Below are 21,178 nucleotides of genomic sequence, written 5' to 3'. Positions count from 1 at the left end.
AACTGTCTTATGAGGAGAGGACTAATTTTCCCATGTTTCCTTCACCAAGTCAAGCAGTCCCAGTGGTCTTCGCCCGTACACCAACTCGAACGTGGAAAAATCTGTGGATGCCTGAGGCACTTCCCTAATAGCAAACATTAGTGCTGGGAGTAGACAGTCCCAGTCTTTACCATCTTGTTGCACAACCCTTTTAAGCATTGACTTGAGAGTTTTATTTAATCGCTCTACCAGTCCATCTGTCTGTGGATGATAAACAGATGTGCGCAGCTATTTGATTTGGAACAACCTGCATAGATCTGCCATCACCTGAGACATGAATGGGGTGCATTGGTCTGTCAAGATCTCCTTTGGAAAACCTGTCCTAGAGAACATATTAAACAATTCCCTGGCAATTGCTTTTGACGTAGCCTGTCTTAGGGGAACTGCCACTGGATATCTAGTGGCATAATCGAGTACCACGAGGATGTATTGGTGGCCCCAAGCTGATTTCACCAAAGGGCCCACCCAATCCATCGCGATGTGCTCAAACAGTACCACGATAATGGGCAACGGCACCAATGGGTTCCTCAAGTGGGGCATCGGTGCGGTTAGCTGGCTGGGACATGAACTGCAATAAGGTCTCACCTCTGCTATCACTCCTGGCCAGTAGAACCGGTCCATTATTCGTGCCTCTGTCTTGTCTGCCCCCAGGTGACCCCCTAATGCGTCATTGTGGGCCAGGTCGAGCACTGTACGTCTGAAGGGCTGGGGAACCAGTAACTGGTCGACCAAGTCTCCCCTAACCTCAGTAACCCGATATAGCAGCTCACCAATGACCACAAAACGGGTAAACCTTTTTTCGGCCTCGGGTACTTGTGAAACCCCATTAATTATGATAACCTGTTGCCAGGCATTTTCCAGTGTGGGAGCCCTCTTTTGAGCAGAAGAAAATGCACCCCGTGACACCTCGAGATCTGGGTGGGCAAGACGAGAGGAGCTTTCTCCTTCATCCTCCTCAGTCATAACCTGCAGAGGGAAGGCTTCCTCTGTGTTCTCCCCAGCCATGACCTGCATAAGAGTGGGTTCCCCCCCACCAGGGTTCTCCTTAGCTGGTGGACCATCTGCCCCAGATGAAACTCTATCAATGTTCATTAAAGTATCGGCGTCCAGCCCCTTAGAGGGAACAGAGCAGTTCAGCTGTCCCGAAAGTTCTTGGCTCACATAGTTCCAAAGTTCAACAAATAAAGGGCAATCCCGTCCTATAATAGCATCATGCATGAGGTCGGGTACCACCCCAGCCTCCTGGACAATTGTGCCACAGGCCGTAGTGAGTGTCACTGACACCAGGGAGTATTCCCTGGTGTCCCCATGTATGTACACCACCCTCAGGGCTCTTGCTACTGGACTCACCTCCCCAGTTACCCCGGTACCCACAAGTGTTACCATACTTCCAGAGTCCAACAGCGCTCGAACGTGAAGCTGGTTCACCCAAAGGTCACATTCAAATCGGCCCCCAGTCAGGTCCAGGTGGGCAAAACAGACATTCTGGGCATAAAAGGACATCCTTCGTAGAGCGCCACGCTCCATGGGTTCCTCCTGCAGGGGACAGTGGGCCTGGATATGGCCCCGGGAGTGACACCGCTAGCACAGCACGCCCTCATTCCTTTGTGCTGGAGCAGAGCTCTGGGACACTGGGGTGGGTGCTCCTTGACTCTCCTGGTTTGTGGATGACTTGGCTCTCCTCACTGGCAGGGATCCTCGAGGTTTGACAGGTCCCAGCAGATCCTCCATCGCAGCATACCTCTCAACCATTTCTACTAGTTCATCTGCTGTCTTAGGGTCCCCATGACTCACCCAGCACTGAAGGTCATTTGGCAGTGACCTTAGGTAACGGTCTAACATGACCCGCTCCACCATCTGAGGACCCTTTACTTCTCGGGCTGCAGCCATTTTTTTTACAAGCTGACTCAGGTCATACATCTGAGCCCCTGGCAGACAGTCCAGGTGGTACCTCCAACGGTGTACCCTTTGGGCCTGCATAGCAGTAGTCACCCCAAGGCGGGCCAGGATTTCAGCTTTCAGCCGTTAGTAATCCTTGGCATCAGCAGCTGGCAAATCACAAATATGCCTTCTGGGGATTCCCAGTGAGAAAAAGAGCAACAGTACCAGCCCTCCCTTCTCTTTCTGCTGTTCTCTAAAAAGTAGCCATGAATGCCTCTACATCATCACTAGGCGTTAACTTTTGCAGGTAGTGACTGGCCCTTATGGCTGCCTGGTTGCTAGCGGCACCCACGGTTTGTTCTTGTCTTTGTGCAAGGCGCTGCATTGCTTCCTGTAAAGCAGCTACCTGTGCTTCAGAAGTTTGTTGCTGGGCTGTGAACTGGGCGACCAGCAAGCGAGTGGTTTCCTGTTGCTGGGCCATTGCCTCCTCAAGGCGACGATTGGCTTCTGTGGCGGCCTGCTGCAGGGCTATCGTGCTCTGAGCTAGGGCTTTTATCACCTCCTTTTCGCCTTGTGGGGTTTTCAGAGCTTGTGCTGTCCTAACCCAGGACATGTAAATGTGGTACTGGCCTTTTAAACGCTTTCATATGGCTTTTGCGGCTATACTCTGCCCGCATTCTCCACCAAATGTAACCTGGGGTAGCTCTGTAATAACCGCCAGCCAGTTTATTGAAAGCAAACAGTTCAGTTATTTCAATCAAAACTAAACAACACGACAGCTTACTTCAGCCATAGTAAATAACAGTCCAAAATCCTGGTATTGGTAATTTAAGCAGGCTCACCACTAGTTTTTCTTTGGTCCCATACAGGGGTTAGGCTTCTCCAGAGCAAGGGTGCCAGGTAGGTCAATCAGAGGGGGGGGGGGGGGGTCAGCAGCCTGTGTCTACGTAGGTCAAAGAGCTCACACTGGCTGCACAGCTTGTGAGACGCTCTATCTCACTTCCTTGACACAGGTGCATATTTCCCTCTGCTGCCTTTCAAGCCTCTCTTCCCCGGGATTTAACCCCTTCCGTACGAAAGTCCTAGTAATCAGGGTTTGAAGACTCTGCAACTGTCCCCCTTAAAAGAACCACGACTCAAATATTTGGGGAATGTACCTGTCATCCAGGACACATTCCCGGTGTCCTGTACAGTGTGTATATCCTGGAGATCAGATTCCAGATATCATATCTATGTTTCAGCGCATTTAAAATAGCCCTACATGGATCGAAATTGGCCAGTTCAGCACGATGTAAGAGCAGGCTGGTTATTCTGTTGGGTTTTACCTGAACGACCATGGCTCACTGCCGTCAGAACAAAGTAGCACAGCGGAAGTGATTCATGGAGTGTGTGGATTGTGGGGAATCGGGTCATTTTTTTTTCTGTTCAACACACTGGTTGAACGAAAAAAATGATTAATGTATGTGTAGCTTTACTGTGGGTCACTGTAAGTAAATATAGATCCAGGCCCAGTATTGTACACAGAATTACAATTACCTTTTCAAAAATGCACCTAAAAGCTGCATGTTCTGAATGCTTTTCAAAATCATTTAGCACATGTAAAATTCAGTAGTGTGTAGGTACCTGAAATTCTCTTGATCTGCCTCCTGTAAACCCTGTATGCTGGCACAGGAAAAGAGAGTTTCGGTATCGGGGACCAGTAAGCCCTGCTGCAGAGCATACAGTGAAGGAAAAAAGTATTTGATCCCCTGCTGATTTTGTACATTTGACCACTGACAAAGAAATGATCAGTCTCTAATTTTAATGGTAGGTTTATTTTAACGAGAGACAGAATAACAGCAAAAATATCCTGAAAAACGCATTTCAAAAAAGTTATAAATTGATTTGCATTTTAATGAGTGAAAATTATTTGACCACTTCGCATAACATGACTTGGTACTTGGTGGCAGAACCCTTGTTGGCAATCAGAGGTCAAACGTTTCTGGCCACCAGTTTTGCACACCTCTCGGAAGGGATTTTGTCCCACTCCCCTTTGCTGATCCTCTCCAAGTTATTAAGGTTTTGAGGCTGACATTTTGGTAACTCGAACCTTCAGCTCCCTCCACATATTTTTTAAATTAGATTAAGGTCTGGAGACTGGCTAGGCCACTCCAGGACCTTAATGTACTTCTCAGCTCATTACCTGTATAGAAGACACCTGGGAGCCAGAAATTATGCTGGATTGATAGGGGATCAAATACTTATTTCACTAGTTAAAATGCAAACCAATAAATAACTTTTTTGAAATGCGTTTTTCTGGATATTTTTGTTATTCTGTCTTTCACTTTTAAAATAAACCTACCATTAAAATAATAGACTGATCATTTCTTTGTCAGTGGGCAAACGTGCAAAATCAGTAGGGGATCAAATACTTTTTTCTCTCACTGTATACAAAAACTGTGAACATGCTGACATGTTCATGCTAAGGAAGGAACTGAGTAAGTAAAGGAATCGGTGTGCTGATACTTTTTTTATTGCCCAATCTATAAGGTGGAGGTTTGTTTGGACCAAGCAATTTTGCTGCTTCAGTGGTTGAAGACCTAACTTACAAGAGCAAGGGCATGTTTATACGTGCGGTAGCCCCCTGTTAAGCTGCAAACCTAACCGAACAAGGTTGTCCACATAACCCTCTCCGGATAGGGTTGCGCTACTACCACCCTGCAACCATTTGCAAAGTATGTGGTTGCTGCACGGCGCTGTGGCATATACAGGGTTAAAACACAGTGAGCAGGTGATATGCTGCTTCCTCGCTGCCTGTCAACTACCTCTGAAAAGCAATCCACTGCAATCAAGAGAGCAAGAAGTGCTGCTATTGAAAAGTACTCTAACTGCACAGAAATGCCAATCTCTTGGTAAGTAGAACCCTTCCTGATTGTATATTTCAACCGTGTCTATAGCAGTTACCTGGGTTCATCTTTGACTTTCTGTAGGTAGATATTTTGTAAGATATTTGATTCTCACATGTTCTAACATGAAAAAAATGTATTGTTTTATGATTTATTTTAACACTTTTTTTTTTCCTACCAATCAAACTGCATGTCTAAATATAGGCTGTTTACTGCTTTGCTATAATTGCAGAATCTAATGAAACCATCTGGGTAGCTGTGGAGCTCTTAGACCCCTTTCACACTGAGGCGCTTTTCAGGCGCTTTCATGCTAAAAAAAAATCGAAAAGCTCACAAAAACCTGTTTCCATTAAAATCAATTAATGCTTTCGCACTAGGGCAGTGTGCTGGCAGGACAGTGAAAAAATGCCCCTCTCTATTGTAATGAATGGAAAGCTCTTCAAAAGCACCTGAAAAGCTCTACAAAAGCGCTCGGTGTTTTACTGGCAGCTTAGAAGCGCCTCAATGTGAAATGGGTCTTTCTTGTCAATATCATATAAAGTTTTATTTTATCCACTTAGACCCCTTTCACACTGGGGCGCCTTGCAGGCGCTACAGCACTAAAAATAGCGCCTGCAAAGCGCCCTGAAAGAGCCACTGCTGTCTCGCCAATGTGAAAACCCTGAGGGCTTTCACACTGGAGCGGTGCGCTGGCAGAACGTTAAAAAAAGTCCTGCTAGCAGCATCTTTGGATCGGTGTATACACCGCTCCTGCCCATTGAAATCAATGGGGCAGCGCGGCTATACTGCTACAGCAGCGCTTTGTGGTGGTTTTAACCCTTTCTCGGCCGCTAGCGGGGGGGGGGGGGGGGTAAAAATTCCCCGCTAGCGGCCGAAAAGCGCCGCGAAATTGACGGTAAAGCGCCGCTAAAAATAGCGGCGCTTTACCGCCGACGCACCCACCGCCCCAGTGTGAAAGGGGCTTAATTGTTTGGCATGTTCTCTTTGAAAGCCTTCCAGAGCAATTTGCTTTTCTTCTGATTGTTATGAAGTGTCTTAAGAATGTAATTGAATTGCTCTACACCAGCCTGTACTTATCTTATTTTCTTTACTTCTTTGATCTTGTTACAGATCTGCAGGAAATGCTGCGTCATCACTCTTTTGTAGGCTGTGTTAGTCCACAGTGGGCATTGGCTCAATATCAAACAAAACTCTATCTGCTTAATACTACAAAACTAAGGTACACACAACCATTACTAGAACATTAGCTGGCACAACTTCTCATATGGTGACTTTTACACCAGTGGACATCATTTTGGACATTTTTGAAAAATGTTGGATTTGTCTAATTTGGAGTATTAATGAAACAGAGACAGTAAAATGCTTATCTTCCCTGCTACTGCTGCTAATCCTGCTGCTCCAGAATTCCATGAGTGTGGATACCATGTGTAAAAGACTAGGCACTTGGTCACATGATCTCTGCTAAAGACCACTCAATATGAACTCCTTATGCTCCTCTTCAAAAGAGGTCGTATGACCTAGTACCAAGGCCTTCAGACATGTGGCCATCATTGGAGGGAACTTTGAGCACCGTTTTCACCAGGAAAGGTTTCCTCTGTTGGAGGCATCACTAAATGGTGATGGACCGTGGTCCAGATTTGGACTGAGTGATAGTCCCTTCCGGATCACCATGGTTGGGCCACTTATATGCCTGGTCTCTCTCTTTTTTTCCCATGTCTGCCCTGTAGATACCTCTGCTGTTTCTTTCGCCACAGCTGTCGCACTGTCATCCTTGCAGCAGGAGAGAGGACAAGGAGGGGTGGCAGATCTGGATGGAGGGGCTGCAAGTGGGTAATTGGTTGCTAGGATGATGGGCAGTCCTAGCAACCAATCACCGGTTTGTTAACCAGAAAAGTTGAGTAGCTCCCACCCCTCATCCAGACATGACCTGTATAGTAAGGTAGGACTGTGAGCGAGGCTGTAAAATATAGCTGTGAAAGGTGAAGGACGGCTGAGTACACACTGCTATGGGGGGGGGGGGGGGGTTGCGCTGATGACACTGCTTTGAAGGGGACACTGCTAAGAAGGTAGAGGTGCTTAAGGGGGGGGAAACGACACTGATCTGAAGGGACAACTATGACATAAAGGGAATGGGGGAACTGTGATGTGAAGTGGGGACTGAGGACACTGATGTAAAAGGGAGACACTAATGTAAAGTGGGGGGGGGGGGGGTTGTGATGTACAGTGGGGGACTGTGGACATTGATATAAGAAGGGTACTGTGATATAAATGTTGAGGGGGCTGTGAGTTAAAGGATCTAAGTCATTGCATAAACATGCTATTCAGACACCTGCTGGAAGAAAATTTTACTGACTGGACCTATGTAAATTTTAATTCCATACCCCTGCTCTTGCATTTTATTTATGTATCCCAAGAAGGCTGTAAAGATAACTTTTACTGTAACTGTTGACTAGGTCTACTTCAAAACGTTCAAATTTAACTCCATAACAGCACCCCTGAAAAAAATAGACTAATCTACCTGCAAACATGCCAACACACAAGTGCAGGTGGGAATTTGAATTGCCCAAACCTTCCTTTCATTTTTACGGGTTCAAGAATGAAGTAAAGTATATGAAGTGGATATTCATAATTTCACTACATATTGTAGCTCTAAATTCATTTCCCTTTTATTCTCGCCTTGCTTTCTTTAGGTAGTTAGGAGGTAGATAGTGATCATGGGTACAGGAGATCAAGGAGACTAAATTTAAGGATAGTTTGCGATTTGTCTACCAGTATTCAAGTAGGTTTTCACCCTGCTGGATGGAGTTGCTTGAAGGTACAGCAAATCCCTTCCTATTTGGACAGGATGCGTACTTCCTTTATGTCTAACATGTTTAGAGTAGTGGGGGTGTAGACTAACCAATGGAAATATCCACTTTTTTTAAAGCACATTAGAATGCATGCTAGGTGGATTTAACTTGGATTCAACCTTAAAGTGATTGTAAAGCCTTTTTTTTTTCATTTTTATAACAAACATGTTACTGTATACTTATATGCTCCATCCAATGGTTTTGGATTGAGTGGCCCCGAACCCCCTTATCTGGGCTCCCCTGCTGGCGCTCTTGGCTCCACCTCCTCTCCAAGTGCCCCCATGGTAAGCTGTTTGCTATGGTGGTACTCGTGTGGGCTCAATCCCAAAACAAGCTGTGTGCCTCTATAGAGGCTTGGCTCCGCCCCCGCTCCTTCCTCACAGGCTTTGAATGACAGAAGCAGGAGCCAATGGCACACGCTTCTGCCGAGTCCAATGTGAGAAGAGGGAGAGGGGAGAAAAGCCAATGCAGACGGGCACAGTATTGGATCGAGATCAGGTTTAGTGTTTAAAGGGACTCTTGGAGGGGAGCAGCTTTTGAAAGTTTTTTACCGTAGCCTCCCTGGCGGTTTTCCCGAGTGTGGCTCGGGGTTAAAATTCAGTACCATTAGCGGTAACCCCGAGCCACACTCGGGATCGCATTGCAGGATCCTGGGGCGGCGTTACTTACCTTGTCCCCGGGATCCTGCGATGTCCCCCGCAGTGTCCGAGGGCTCCGTCCTCCTCCGAAGCCTCTCCGTGCCAGGCTCCGTTCCCTGCGAGCGGCGCGACGCACGGGGGCGGAGCCTGGCGGCAAATTCAAAAAAATGTCAAAAGCATAACACATACAGTACTGTAATCTTACAGATTACAGTACTGTATGAAATGATTTCACATCCCTTTTGTCCCCAGTGCTTTGTCCCATGCCCTGCATGCAGTTTTATATTATAAATACTGTTCTTTCTGCCTGGAAACTGGAGATTGTCCATAGCAACCAAAAAGTGTCCCTTTACGTCAAAAGTGGCTTTAGACCAGCTAGAAAACAGCGATAATAAATTAGAACACTTGCAGAATTGAGCGATAGTAAATTGTGGGGAAATTTATTTTATTACTATTTTTTTTTTTTTTTAATTATTTATTTTTATTTATTATATTATAATTTATGTTTTTGTGTTTCAAACTTTATCATACCCGGGATATCTACTAGACTCTGGTTTGGACAGATTTAAGTGTGTTATTGTTAAGATTTACAGACCTACAATATAAAACGCCAAATTTCCATACAAAATAATGGTACCGCTTGCAGCACCTAAAATCCGAAATAATCATACCGCCAGGGAGGTTAATGCAGAGAATGTTATGCAGACATAGGCACAAGGCCCCCTGTTCCACCCTGCTTCTCAGTTGCTGGCTTTAACGGCATGACTGTTGAAACCCAGTTCCTGAAAGATGTGTGTATTTCTTATTCTATTATCTCCTCACTGGGAACAAGAAAATCTACCTCCCGCAAGATTTGCCACCCCACTTGGAAGTCTTACTTTGCCTGATGCAAGAACAGGAAGTGGAGTCCCATGGAATACTCTGTATTTTGGCCTTTCTTCAATCTGATCCTGACCAACGTCTGGGTTGGAGTACAATTAAGGGACAGACTTTTTTTATTCTCTTCCAGTCCTTTAATCAAGACTTTTCTTCAGATAGTTGATCATACTAATCCCCCAATTCGGTTGTATTTGTCGGCTTTGGATCTTCCCCTAGTTCTATGTACATGAGAGACCCCCCTTCCCTTGAGCAGATTAGAGACATCCCCTTGGAAGACCTGACTGCTGAACCAGCTGAGATGCAAACAGTGTATGGCTAGCCTTACAGTGCTTTGCGAAAGTATTCACCACCTTTTTCCTGTATTGTTGTATTACAGCCTGGAATTAAAATGGCTTCTTAGGGCTTTGTGTTATATGATATACACAACATGCCAACTACTTTTGAAGGTACAAAATATTTTTTATTGAGACACAAACAATAATTAGGACAAAACAGAAATCTTGAGTGTGCATGAGTATTCATCACCCCCTTTGCTAAAATCATTAAATAGGGTTTGATCATTACAAAAAAACTTCAGAAGATGCATATTGTAAATCAGATGATTACATAGTGTCCCCTATGTACGATCAAAGTGTCATATGATGTCAGTATAAATACAATACACATGTTCTGTAAGGCCCCTGTGTCTGCAACACCACACTAAGCATGCATTATGAAGACCAAGGACCTCTTCTAACCGGTCAGAGACAAAGTTGTAGAGAAGTCCTGGATGCCCTGGAACTCCCCGTCCGACCACCGACATCTTCAGCCCGGTGGCTCCCGGGTATCGATCTCTGGCTGTTGTAATTGGCCAGGCCGAGATGACATCACTCCCGCATTGCCAAAATGTTTGGTTATCTCAGCATTGCCGAAATTCTGCACAGCTCAGTGTACAGTGTGGATGGGCAGGTAAGGGAAAATCATTTAAAAGTTTTTGTATTAAAGAGATTACAATTTCCTTAATCCACAATGATGCGAAAAAGAGAGGGGGCGCAGCGTAAATGACGCAGCTGACTTAAAATCTCTCTAAAAGTTTGCTGATGTGGAAACAAAAAACAAAACAAAAAAAAAAAAAAAATATATATATATATATATATATATATATAATATATATAAATCTCACACACAAAACTAATTTCAGTTTTAGTGAATGGCTTAGTTATGAGTTATGCTTAAACAAAAAATGCATTAGAGATCAATCTTTATATATATATATATATATATATATATATATACACGCTAAAAATCGGTGCAAAATAATATCAAAACATAATTGGTGATAAACCCAGAATATAAATCCAAATATCAATAATATGGGTAATGCAGAGCATAGAACTTGGTGATTTAACCAAGACTTATATTTAAGGTAAAGATTGATCTCTAATGCATTTTTTGTTTAAGCATATCTCATAACTAAGCCATTCACTAAAACTGAAATTAATTTTGTGTGTGAGATTTTTATATATATATATATATATATATATATATATATAATTTTTTTTTTTTTTTTTTGTTTCCACATCAGCAAACTTTTAGAGAGATTTTAAGTCAGCTGCGTCATTTACGCTGCGCCCCCTCTCTTTTTCGCATCATTGTGGATTAAGGTAATTGTAATCTCTTTAATACAAAAACTTTTAATCGATTTTCCCTTTCCCTTTTATCCACTAAAAATACCAATATTTACTTATCTATTTTTATTTTTCTCCCCCCCTCCCCCCACCCCCCCGAAAAAAAACAAAAGAGAAAACTCCCCATCCTCCCCCTCCCTCTCCCCCCCACGGTCCTCAAGCATCTATAGTTGTCATGTACCTTTCTGTGTTCCTATACTCATGCCATCTTGCCCACGTCTTAGTGTATTTATCTCACCGGCCCTCCATCGAGTGTTTTGCTTCTTCCATTCCTCTAACCCATTCTACCCTTATTATCCAGTCCTTCATCCTTGGGGCTTCTACCCCTTTCCAGTGACACGGGATCAGTGCTTTAGCTGCGTTTAAGAGGAATGGGGTTACTGACTTGGTGTATTGGGAGATCTCTCTTTCCGTGTCATGGAACAGACACGTCCAAGGATTTTTATTAACCTGCTCCCCCGTTATCTGTTGTATTTCGCTCAGGACTTCTCCCCAATATTTCTGGATTTTAGAGCACTCCCACCATAGATGGGCAAGAGTGCCAATGTTTCCACATCCTCTCCAGCAAGTTGGAGGGGTCTCAGCATCATATTCATGTACCTTCCGGGGCGTCCTATGCCATCTTGCTATCGCTTTATAGGCCATTTCATGTGTCCGGGAGTCTCTTGCCGTTGAATGAACCATCTTTAAAATCTTACTTCTATGTGCTTCACCTTCTAAGCCTCCTATTTCCTTTTCCCACTTTTCCAAAAAAGTGGGGAATCCTTTACTAGCTTCCCCCCTTAGGACGCTATATAATTTTGAAATACTTCCTTTCACACACGTGGGGGTATTTAATAGTTTTTCAATATCCCTTAACTGGTCTTTTCCTCTTAGTGGTTGTGGCAGTGAACGTGTAAAGTGCTGTAACTGGGCGTACCTCCACTTGTCTAGTGGTTTGTTCCCCCAGGCCTGTGTGATTTCAGTGTAAGTGTACAATCTATTTCCTTTCATCACATCTTGTAGTTGTATTACATCTTTTTTTGCCCATCTCGTGAAATATAGGTATTCCTCCTTCCCAGGTAAAAAATAATCCATGTTTAATAGTGATAATAATGGTGAATTGAATTCCCAATGGCAGCTCTTGCCTACCCTATCCCAGATTCTAAAAGTGTTCTTAGTCAAAAAATTAACTCTATTTCCCAAATCCCTATATTGTGGTGGAATCCATATTAATTTTTCTATATCCACCCCACTCAGTGTTGCTTCAATATTCACCCAACTTTTCTCCTGTTTACTGTGTAGCCAGTCAATTATCCTGGAGATAACAGCCGACTGATAATACTTTTTGAAATCCGGTGCACCTAACCCTCCCAATTTTTTATCCTTCGACAAAGTGTCGTATGCTACCCTAGGGTGCCTACGAGCCCATATAAATCTTAAAATTAAAGACTGCAGTTTAGCAAAAAATATAGGGGGGATCTCTATTGGGACCATTTGGAAGGTGTATAATACCATGGGCAGCACAAACATTTTGATCGCATTTATCCTGCCTATCCATGACAGGGCTTTATATCTCATCCTACCTAATTGATCTTTAGTTTTATTGAGTAGGGGCACATAATTATCGGCGAACAAGTCCCCCGGTGAGGATGATATTTTTATACCTAGATAAACCAGTTCCCTCTCACACCATACAAATGGAAGCCCGGCTTGGAGTGCTCTCTGCTCTCGCTTAGGGATTGATATATTTAGGAGCTCTGACTTACTCATGTTTATTTTAAAGTTTGCCAAACCCCCATAGTGCTCCAACTCCTTGAGCGCCATGGGGATTGTCGTTCTAGGACGGGTAACGAAGCATAGCAAATCGTCAGCAAATGCTGCTATTTTGTACTCCTTCGTTCCAACCTTAATTCCCTGAATGTCTTCGTTCCTACGAAAAGCCGCTAAGAGTGGCTCTAAGGATAAGATAAACAAAATTGGGGAGAGAGGGCAACCCTGTCTTGTCCCGTTAAACAATTCAAGGGGACAAGACAGGGTCCCATTCACTCTAATCCTCGCCTTGGGGTGCCTATATAGTGAGAGGATCCATCTCATCATCCTCTCTCCCAATCCTAGATGTTTCAGAGTTTCAGTCATAAAACCCCAATCCACTCTATCGAATGCCTTTTCGGCATCGATTGATAGCAGAGCTGCTGGGGTGTTACTCCTGATTGCTTCCTGCATGAGAAGAAATGTTTTCAGTGAATTGTCTCTCCCCTCCCTACCCGGGACAAATCCCACCTGGTCACTGTGTATCCACTGTTTTAATCCAGTTTTCAACCTATCTGCAAGTATTTTAGCAAAGATTTTTGTATCTACATTTAAGAGCGAGATTGGTCTGTAGCTTCCAGGTGAGGCTGGATCCTTTCCTTCTTTCAAGATAAGGGTAATATACGCTAGTAGGGATTCTTCTCGGGACTCTTCGTTCTCCCCGAGGGCATTCAAATAGTCACACAATTTGGGTACAAGTATTTCAGAAAATTTTTTGTAGTAAGCTACGGAGTATCCGTCGGGGCCCGGGCTCTTTCCCAGGGCAGTGTTCTTTATCGCCTTTTCTACCTCCCCTTGGGATATGGATGCATCAAGACGCACAACCATATCCCTCTCTGCCCTGGGAAGGTCTAGTCCCCGAAGGTACTCCCTTATCCTTTCCTTCTTGTTATCGCTCAATCTCTCTCTCCGGCCTACCTTATAAAGTGCACTGTAATAAGAGTGGAATATTCTAGCAATTTTTGGGGTGGAGAATTCAAGGTTCCCCTCTTCATCTCTTATTTTAGGTATAAAGGTCCTATTCTTTTTTTCCCTAATCCTTCTGGCCATCCACCTTCCTGGTTTATTCCCTTCTCGGTACATATCTCTATTTATCGTATCGAAAGCACAGCTCCTTTCCTTCTCCAGCAAATCATTCAGGTCTCTTCTTTTCTTAATTAGCTCATGCTTTTCTGGGTGCCCCCTGGGTCTTGTACTCTGTTCTGCTTCCTGGATCTCCCTGTATAAGCGTGTCAACTTTTCTCCCCTCTCTTTTTTTTTTTTCCTCGTTCCGATAGCAATCCAAATCCCTCTTATATAGGTTTTGTGTGCTTCCCAAAGAGTGGATCTGGATATGTCCTCTGTATCATTAATCTCGAAGTAACTTTTTAATTCCTGCATCTGGATCTTGTGTGAGGGAATCATTAAGTTTCCAGTTTATCCTAGACCGATCCACACCGGCGATCTCTACTTGGATTTTCACCGGTGCATGATCGGACAGGGTAATAGCCTTAATTTCTGCTACCTTCAGAAAAGGGACCATCTGATGTTCTATTAAAATGTAGTCTAACCTCGAGAATGATTTATGAACAGGGGAGAAGAAAGTGTAGTCCCGATCTTTTAAGTGGCTTATTCTCCATGCATCCATTAATTGAAGGTGATTTAACATTTTTTTGAGTGTCTTTCCATGTGTGCCCGATCTTAACTCGCCCCTTGACGTGTCCACCTCAGGGTCCATACGCAGGTTCAAATCTCCTGCGACTATTAGTTTGCCTTTTCTAAAAGATTCTAGTTTCGTCAAAATTCTCTTAAAAAAATTCTCCGGGTTTCTATTAGGGGCATAGATATTCACCAATGTGATCCACGTCTCAAACATTTTCCCTTTCACAAACAGGAACCTGCCTCCAGGATCGGCCAATCGCTCCTCTTCTTCAAACGTCATTGTTCTATCGAACCCTATAGCTACTCCCCCTGAATGTGCTGATCCAGCGTCCCCATATAACCACTTTGGGAACAAATGCGATGTTAATCCCTTACTTGCGTGCGTTACATAGGTTTCTTGCAGAAACACCACGTTTGCGCCCAGGAGGTGCAGCTCCTGATTGATTTTACCTTTTTTTTTTCTGTATTCAGTCCCCTGACGTTATATGTAACGAAATTAACTACTCCCATTTTTTATTACTGGAGAGAGCGTCCGGCCAATCCCATGAGGCATAGCAGGAGAGAGAGAGGGAGGAGAAAAAAAAAAAAGAGGCCCGCCCACACACCCCCCTCCCTTCACCTCCACCTTCCCTTCCCGCCCCCACTCCCTCCACCCCCCATCTGGAACAGATCGCCTATTTCCGGTGGGGCAGACTCCTCTGTTCAAAATATGGATCAGGTGGCCTCCCTCGATCAGATGCCACCCTGCACCCATATTCCCCATAGGGCTCATGTCGTGAGGACTCCCCGCATCGCCCCGGTGACCTCCCCCCTCCCCCTGCCCCGCTCATGTCAGCACTACCCTTCTGCCCCTAACTATGCCTCTTGGTTATTAGCTTACATTAACCATTGTGCCTCTCCCCTCCCTCCGCCCTATTGTATCTCGCGCTGGAGCTGCAGTCTCTTCCACGCCCCAACCAGGAATACGTGGAGGAGCGATGTCTAACTTGCGACAAAAGTCCTCAAGGTCTTCTGGGAATCTAAGCACTGCCGTTCGTCCATTCCTTTTTCCAATTAGGCAAGCCGGGAACCCCCATTGATATGCTATTTCTGTCGTTTTCAGTAGGGCTGTTAGCGGCTTCAGCAGCCTCCTTCTTGTGAGGGTCTCTGCTGATAGGTCTGAGTAAACCTGTATCTCTGCCCCTTCAATGCTTAGGCCTGATTGATGTCGCAGTTTTCCCAAAATTTTCACTTTTTCCTCCTCATAGTGGAACTTCACTATCACATCCCTTGGACTCTCTGATGTATTTCTGGGGTATCGTGCGACCCTATGGGCTCTATCTACTTTCAGGGGGGCCATTATTTCTCTATCCAGCAATGGGTTTAGCAATTGTTGTAGTACCGGCGCCAGCTCTTCCTTCCCGAATTTCTCTGGGAGACCCTTGATTCGCAGGTTTTTGCATCTGCTGCGATTCTCCTGGTCTTCTAATTTATAAAGAAGACTTCTATTTGCTCTTTGCATGTCTCTTATTTGCATATTCATACCCTCTAGTCTCCGCTCGTGTTCTTCCAATCTGTCCTCCATCTCCTCCACCCTTTTCAATACATGCCCAATGTCTACCCTTACGGTCGCAATCTCTTTTTTAAGGGAAGTCTCCAGTTTCAGTAGCAATTCAGCAAGCATTTCTCTAATATATGGAGCTTCCTCCTGTGTGAGCTGCAGTGGTGGTTTATTCCCCCTTGCATTATCTTCCTCCTCAGTTCTCCCATAAGGGCCTTCCTGTGTCTCAGAGCCATACATCTGCTGGCTTCCGCTGATCCTTACTCTTGCACTTTTGCTTTTATTCTCCTCTGATGCCCCTCTCTGTTTGTTTATTCCTGGGCGTGAGGATACTCCCAATATGGGACTCCCTTGAGGTTCTTCCAGCATGCTGGCTTCAGTTGACATGTAGCGCTGAATCCCGCCTGGACTTGTTGCGGTTACAGTTCCTTTATTACCTTTAGTTGCCTTCCCCCTCATCTCCACAGGCCTCTAGTACTCCGCCCTACCCCGGAAGATTAATACAAGCCTAGGTATGAGACCTAGTGGTTGTATACAACTTGCTCCTTGACGGGGTCGGGGGCCAACTCCCTCAGTTCCCTCTTATAACCCTCTTATACCGGTGTGCAAGTCGCTAGTATCCGCTTATGCGGAGGCTCTTATATTAATTCCGCGAGGGACCTCCCGGACCTACTTGGGTCTATGAGGGGTCCTGCTTAGAAGCCTTGTCTACCACCGACCACCCTGCACGTCAGGTCTGGGCAGGAACGTTCACCTCCCAAAAACACAGCAGGGCTACTGTCAGGCTCCTTTTTATACCCTATTTGTCGGAGTGAGAAAATGAGTTTTAGCCCCCAAACCCAGGCTTAGGATGTGTAATTCTTCTTCAGTGAATCTTGCGCCTACCTCTCTGCCCTTCTGTCCCTATGCCAAATGTTCACTGTTTAGTCCAAGTAGCCCAGGATAGCCGGTATTTAAGCCAAATACTTAGAGTTTCTTAGCCTTAAGACATCAAAAAGGGTCAGGGGGGGTTCCCACGTTAGAATATCCGTGGAGAGAAAAAAGAAAGAGAAAGTGAATCGCAATAGGACCATCTACTCAGATCAACTGCGATCTAATACAGGCATCTCAGAGGGTTAATACTGTTGCAGATATTGTCATTTAAAGTCAAGAATTTTATCTTCCACTCCGACTATTCTTATGAACACAAAGCCCAATCCGTTCTCCTTGAGGTCCTCCTCCTCTACCTTAAGAGATTGCAGAGATCCAAGGGGGAGGGGGTGTAAGTGAACGCAAGTGCTCACACTAAGTAAGTAGGTGAACAGTTCATCTGTATATAGCCAAGTGCACCTCAAACACGTCTCATCTATTCCTTATTGTTCTAGGGATTGTTCCTTCAGCCTTTTAGTACATATCATGTGTCCGGGTGTCTCAGTAGTATATAGCAGGATTAGTTTTATATCAAGATTACAGTTTAAGTTCCTACCCTGTTTTCTGGCTGCTTTCCCACCATAGACACTTCAAAAGGGGAGCAGGGGGGACACCAGGGGGTATATCAGCATATACTGAGCTCTCATCATCTCTCACCTCTCCCTGCTCCTATTTCAGTGTATCCCCTTGCTGGCTCACCCCCCTCCAGCTGCAGCGTTACCTTGCTGTTGTTAAGCCAACCTGTGCCTCCAAAGCCGTTCGCGGTCTCCTCCCTGTCCGTTGCTTCGGAGCTCCAAGCTCCAGGTGTCAGTGTCAGCGGCAGTGCCGTGATTCACAGCGGCAGCTAGGGCAGCGAGGGGCGAGCGGCTTCCCCTCTCTATCTCCCTCCAGGCCGCGTCGGAAGCATCTCACGGTGCCGGCGTCTTTGCGGCTTCCTAGCCTCCTCCTCTCTGTTGAGCGGGTGTGCGGGGGGAGCAGTGGCGCCAAGCCTCCTACGGAGCGCTCCTACGTAGCGACGCTCCGCCCCATCCCCTGGACCATATATATATTTATATATATTCTATTACAAAATGCCATCCTTCTCTTAATAATATATTTTTCAATAGATATAAACAAACATAATACAATGAATAAATGTTTTAAATTATAAAAATACATAAACCCAAATGAGTGAGATTATTCAATTAAGTATGCATATACTTGCCCTATTATAGTGTAATAATAATATAATAGGAATTATTGCTAATATAGTTATTTGCAATGAATAATACAAGGCACTTCTTGAAAATAGCTTTTGAATGCGTCCCATTTTCTCAGTCCTGAAAAGAGGGAAAAAATATAATTGTTGCCTTATCTCGTCTAGCTGTTTAAGTGTCTGAGACTCTTAATTTACGATCTGGGATAATATGCAAGGGGTCCTTAAAGTATCTTAAAAAAATCTCTGTCCACAAGCATGAACTTTAATTTCAACTTCTAAAAAAAACATTTAACAAGATGGCTCCTAAGCTGCTCATGAAACCACATGTAAAAATATGTTTAGACCATTGGAAATGTATTATTTTAGTTATTTTAACTTTAATAGTTCTGACACTACTTTAACTGGCAATTATGTGGTTATGCAACACTGAACTTAAATTAAACTTATATAATTTTTTTCACCAAATAGAGATTTCTTTTGGTGGTATTTGGTCATCACTGAAGTTTTTATTTTTTAACCTATAAATGAAAAAAGACTGAACATTTTGGAAAAAAAAAAAAACTTCTTTGCTTTCTGCTATAAAATATATCCAATGAAAAATTTAAAAAAAAATCGAATTTCCTCATAAATTTAAGCCAAAATATATTCTGCTACATGTCTCTGGAAAAAAACAAAACAAAACGGGACTTTTTTACATGTACCTTGCAAAGTCTAATGAAAACAAAAACCATATCCCACCCAATTGTGTGACTATAGTGTAGTAATATTCGCTATCGCCACACTAATCCTCCTCCCGGGCAGCCAGGAAGTGGGTCTTGAGACCCGTCGCCCGATTGGCTGAAAGGAGAGGTGATCCTTTTGGACGCCTAAGAGGAGCCGCACGGAGGAAGCAGTCGTTATGCAGAAGAGGAGGAGAAAACACAGGAGTCGCTGCCCGACGCCCGTAGGAGCCCACAACCCACCCATAGGAACCCGCAACCTGCCTGTAGGAGCCCGCAACCTGGCCGTTGCCCGTCGCCCATAGGAGCCCGCAGCCTAGATGGGGTAAATGCTGGTAAATTTTCTATGTGATGTCCTTACTGCTTTCTGGAAAAAACCCCTCCAGAGTGGGCAGGTTTTTATGGGTATACTGGGTGGGCAGTTGCCAGCAAAGCTTTTGCCAGTGCCCAATAGTGGTAGTAGAAGGTATTGGCATATAACCTTTGGACTAATGCCTAGTACCCACAATGAGATTATTGAACGAATGATTGTTCGTTATTTTTGCTGCATGCTAGTCTCGTATCGAAAATGAAGAGGTTACTAAAGTTAAGGAAATTCTCGTACGACAGAATACAACTTGTGAAGTGATGTATTGTAATTAATTCTTTTGTTTCCGTGCCGTCTTGATCTCCCGATATTTTTTTTTTTTTTTTTTGGATTAATACTGTACTGATTCAATGAAAATCATACAATCTGGTATTGTACAAGAAAAATTGACGTGCTTTGTCCCTTCGGATTTTGTTGGATGAACTGTTGTGATCAGCTCTCGAAAGCTGTGTATGAACGATCAGATTATGGTACGAACGCTCCAAAAGCAATTTTTGTCATGCGATATTCTGATCGTGTGTACTAGGCATGAGTATCAATTATTTTGCTCTGTACTGTGCTTCAAGCTATGGAGTTTACAGATATGTCAAAATTTCTATTTTTGCACCTTCAAGTCATAGGCATGGCATGTCATGTACATCACATCGTACAAAGCCCCCAAAAAATCAATTTCAGTTCCAGGTTGTAATGCAACAAAACAGGAAAAAGACCAAGGGGGGGTGAATACTTTTTTTTAAGGCACTATGTAAGTACTTGGTGAACATGCCCAGAAACACTCTGCAGTGCATATCCAAGTGTTTCTGAAAACTGCACTACCACTGCATGTATACTTATATATGTACAGTCCTTTTTTTGTGTGTGTGTGTGTGTGTGTAATTTTTTTTTCTTTTTTTTTTGTTTTCAATAGCCGAGAACTCTTCTATCAAATACTTATTTACGATTTTGGAAATTTTGGTATTATGAAATTATCTGTAAGTATTTTTCTCTGAAACTTATAAAATATGGCAATATGCTTTCCAAAGAAAAAGCTGAAAGTATGACCTGCCACGTCTTTGGTTTTCCCTTGCCCCAGTCAATGGAAGGTTCCAATGGAAAAACAGTATACTGTATGGTGATAATGACACACCCAGAAACTGCATGTGTTATATTTTTTTTCCAAATCATGGAAACCTTTTTCTAAAACCTTGTTTTAAATTAATTGTGCTGTTTGCAGAAGTACCTAGCTCTTGTTTTATACTTTGCAGAGCTGGATTTATGTTCTGGGTCCAGCTTGTATTGGAAACTGCTGGGCAGTGATCTTTGTGATTTTTTTCTTATGGGTAGATTTACTCCCAAGTTATTTCAGTGGGCTTGTTCATTACAATTTTCATAAAGCACCACTATGTATGAGCTGGATTGAGAATCTGTAATGTAATTTTACAAAAAAAAAAATAGAAAATTACCATGTACCAAAGGGCAGTGTTTTTATTTTTTATTTTTCAGGAGAGTGAAAGCTACATTTAAACTACTCTTCTCTAGATAAAAAAACCTACAAAAGCACAGTCTGCAGAGTATAGACTAAATATCTGTCACGCTGCTAGCCCTGCCAATCTTAAAAGGAGAAGTTCACCTTTCACAACATGTTACGTGTGTGTGTATGTATGTATGTATGTATGTATGTATATGTGTGTGTGTGTGTGTATATATATATATATATATATATATATATATATATATATATATATATATATATAAGCTGATCATTGTAGGCCCCCCTATTAGTGTTTCATGGTTTGTTTCATCTTTGTAACTGACTGATACATTCTGCTTGAGAGTTTTTTATATATATATATATATATATATATATATATATATATATATATATATATATAAACAGACGTACTGGCTGGATCACCAGATGAAAATTAAAGAAAGCTAAAAAAAGAAATCAAACACAGCCATCACATCTTAGTACATAATACAAGTTTTCTTATGGGTTTTAATACTGCTTTAATAAAGCTTACTTTACGGTAGTGCATCATTTTAGGAAGATGTTATTTTATGCAGACTGCTGACTCTGTGCTTGTATGCTTACACTGAAAGCATTTATCAGCATGGAAGATAGATAGATAGCTATATACAGTATATATAATATCTATCTAATTTTTTTTCCATGTAACAGAGAAAATTATTTGG

At 43.4% G+C, this 21,178-nt stretch overlaps 1 protein-coding gene across 2 annotated transcripts in view; it reads left to right on the top strand.

Moving 5' to 3' along the window:
* The window catches only part of MLH1 (mutL homolog 1), a 178,449-nt gene that overhangs the window by 103,099 nt on the left and 54,172 nt on the right, over positions 1-21,178 (top strand). For both annotated transcript variants that reach the window (XM_073630591.1, XM_073630589.1), the window contains exons 14-15: positions 5,916-6,024; positions 19,911-19,974. In XM_073630591.1, the coding sequence (XP_073486692.1) occupies positions 5,916-6,024; positions 19,911-19,974 (173 nt within the window). The remainder of the gene's footprint in view (positions 1-5,915; positions 6,025-19,910; positions 19,975-21,178) is intronic.

This window comes from Aquarana catesbeiana, linkage group LG05 (genome assembly GCF_042186555.1).
Source record: "Aquarana catesbeiana isolate 2022-GZ linkage group LG05, ASM4218655v1, whole genome shotgun sequence".
Lineage (NCBI taxonomy): Eukaryota > Metazoa > Chordata > Amphibia > Anura > Ranidae > Aquarana > Aquarana catesbeiana.
Note: the sequence above shows the minus strand (reverse complement) of the source record. Positions and strands in the feature narration are given on the sequence as shown.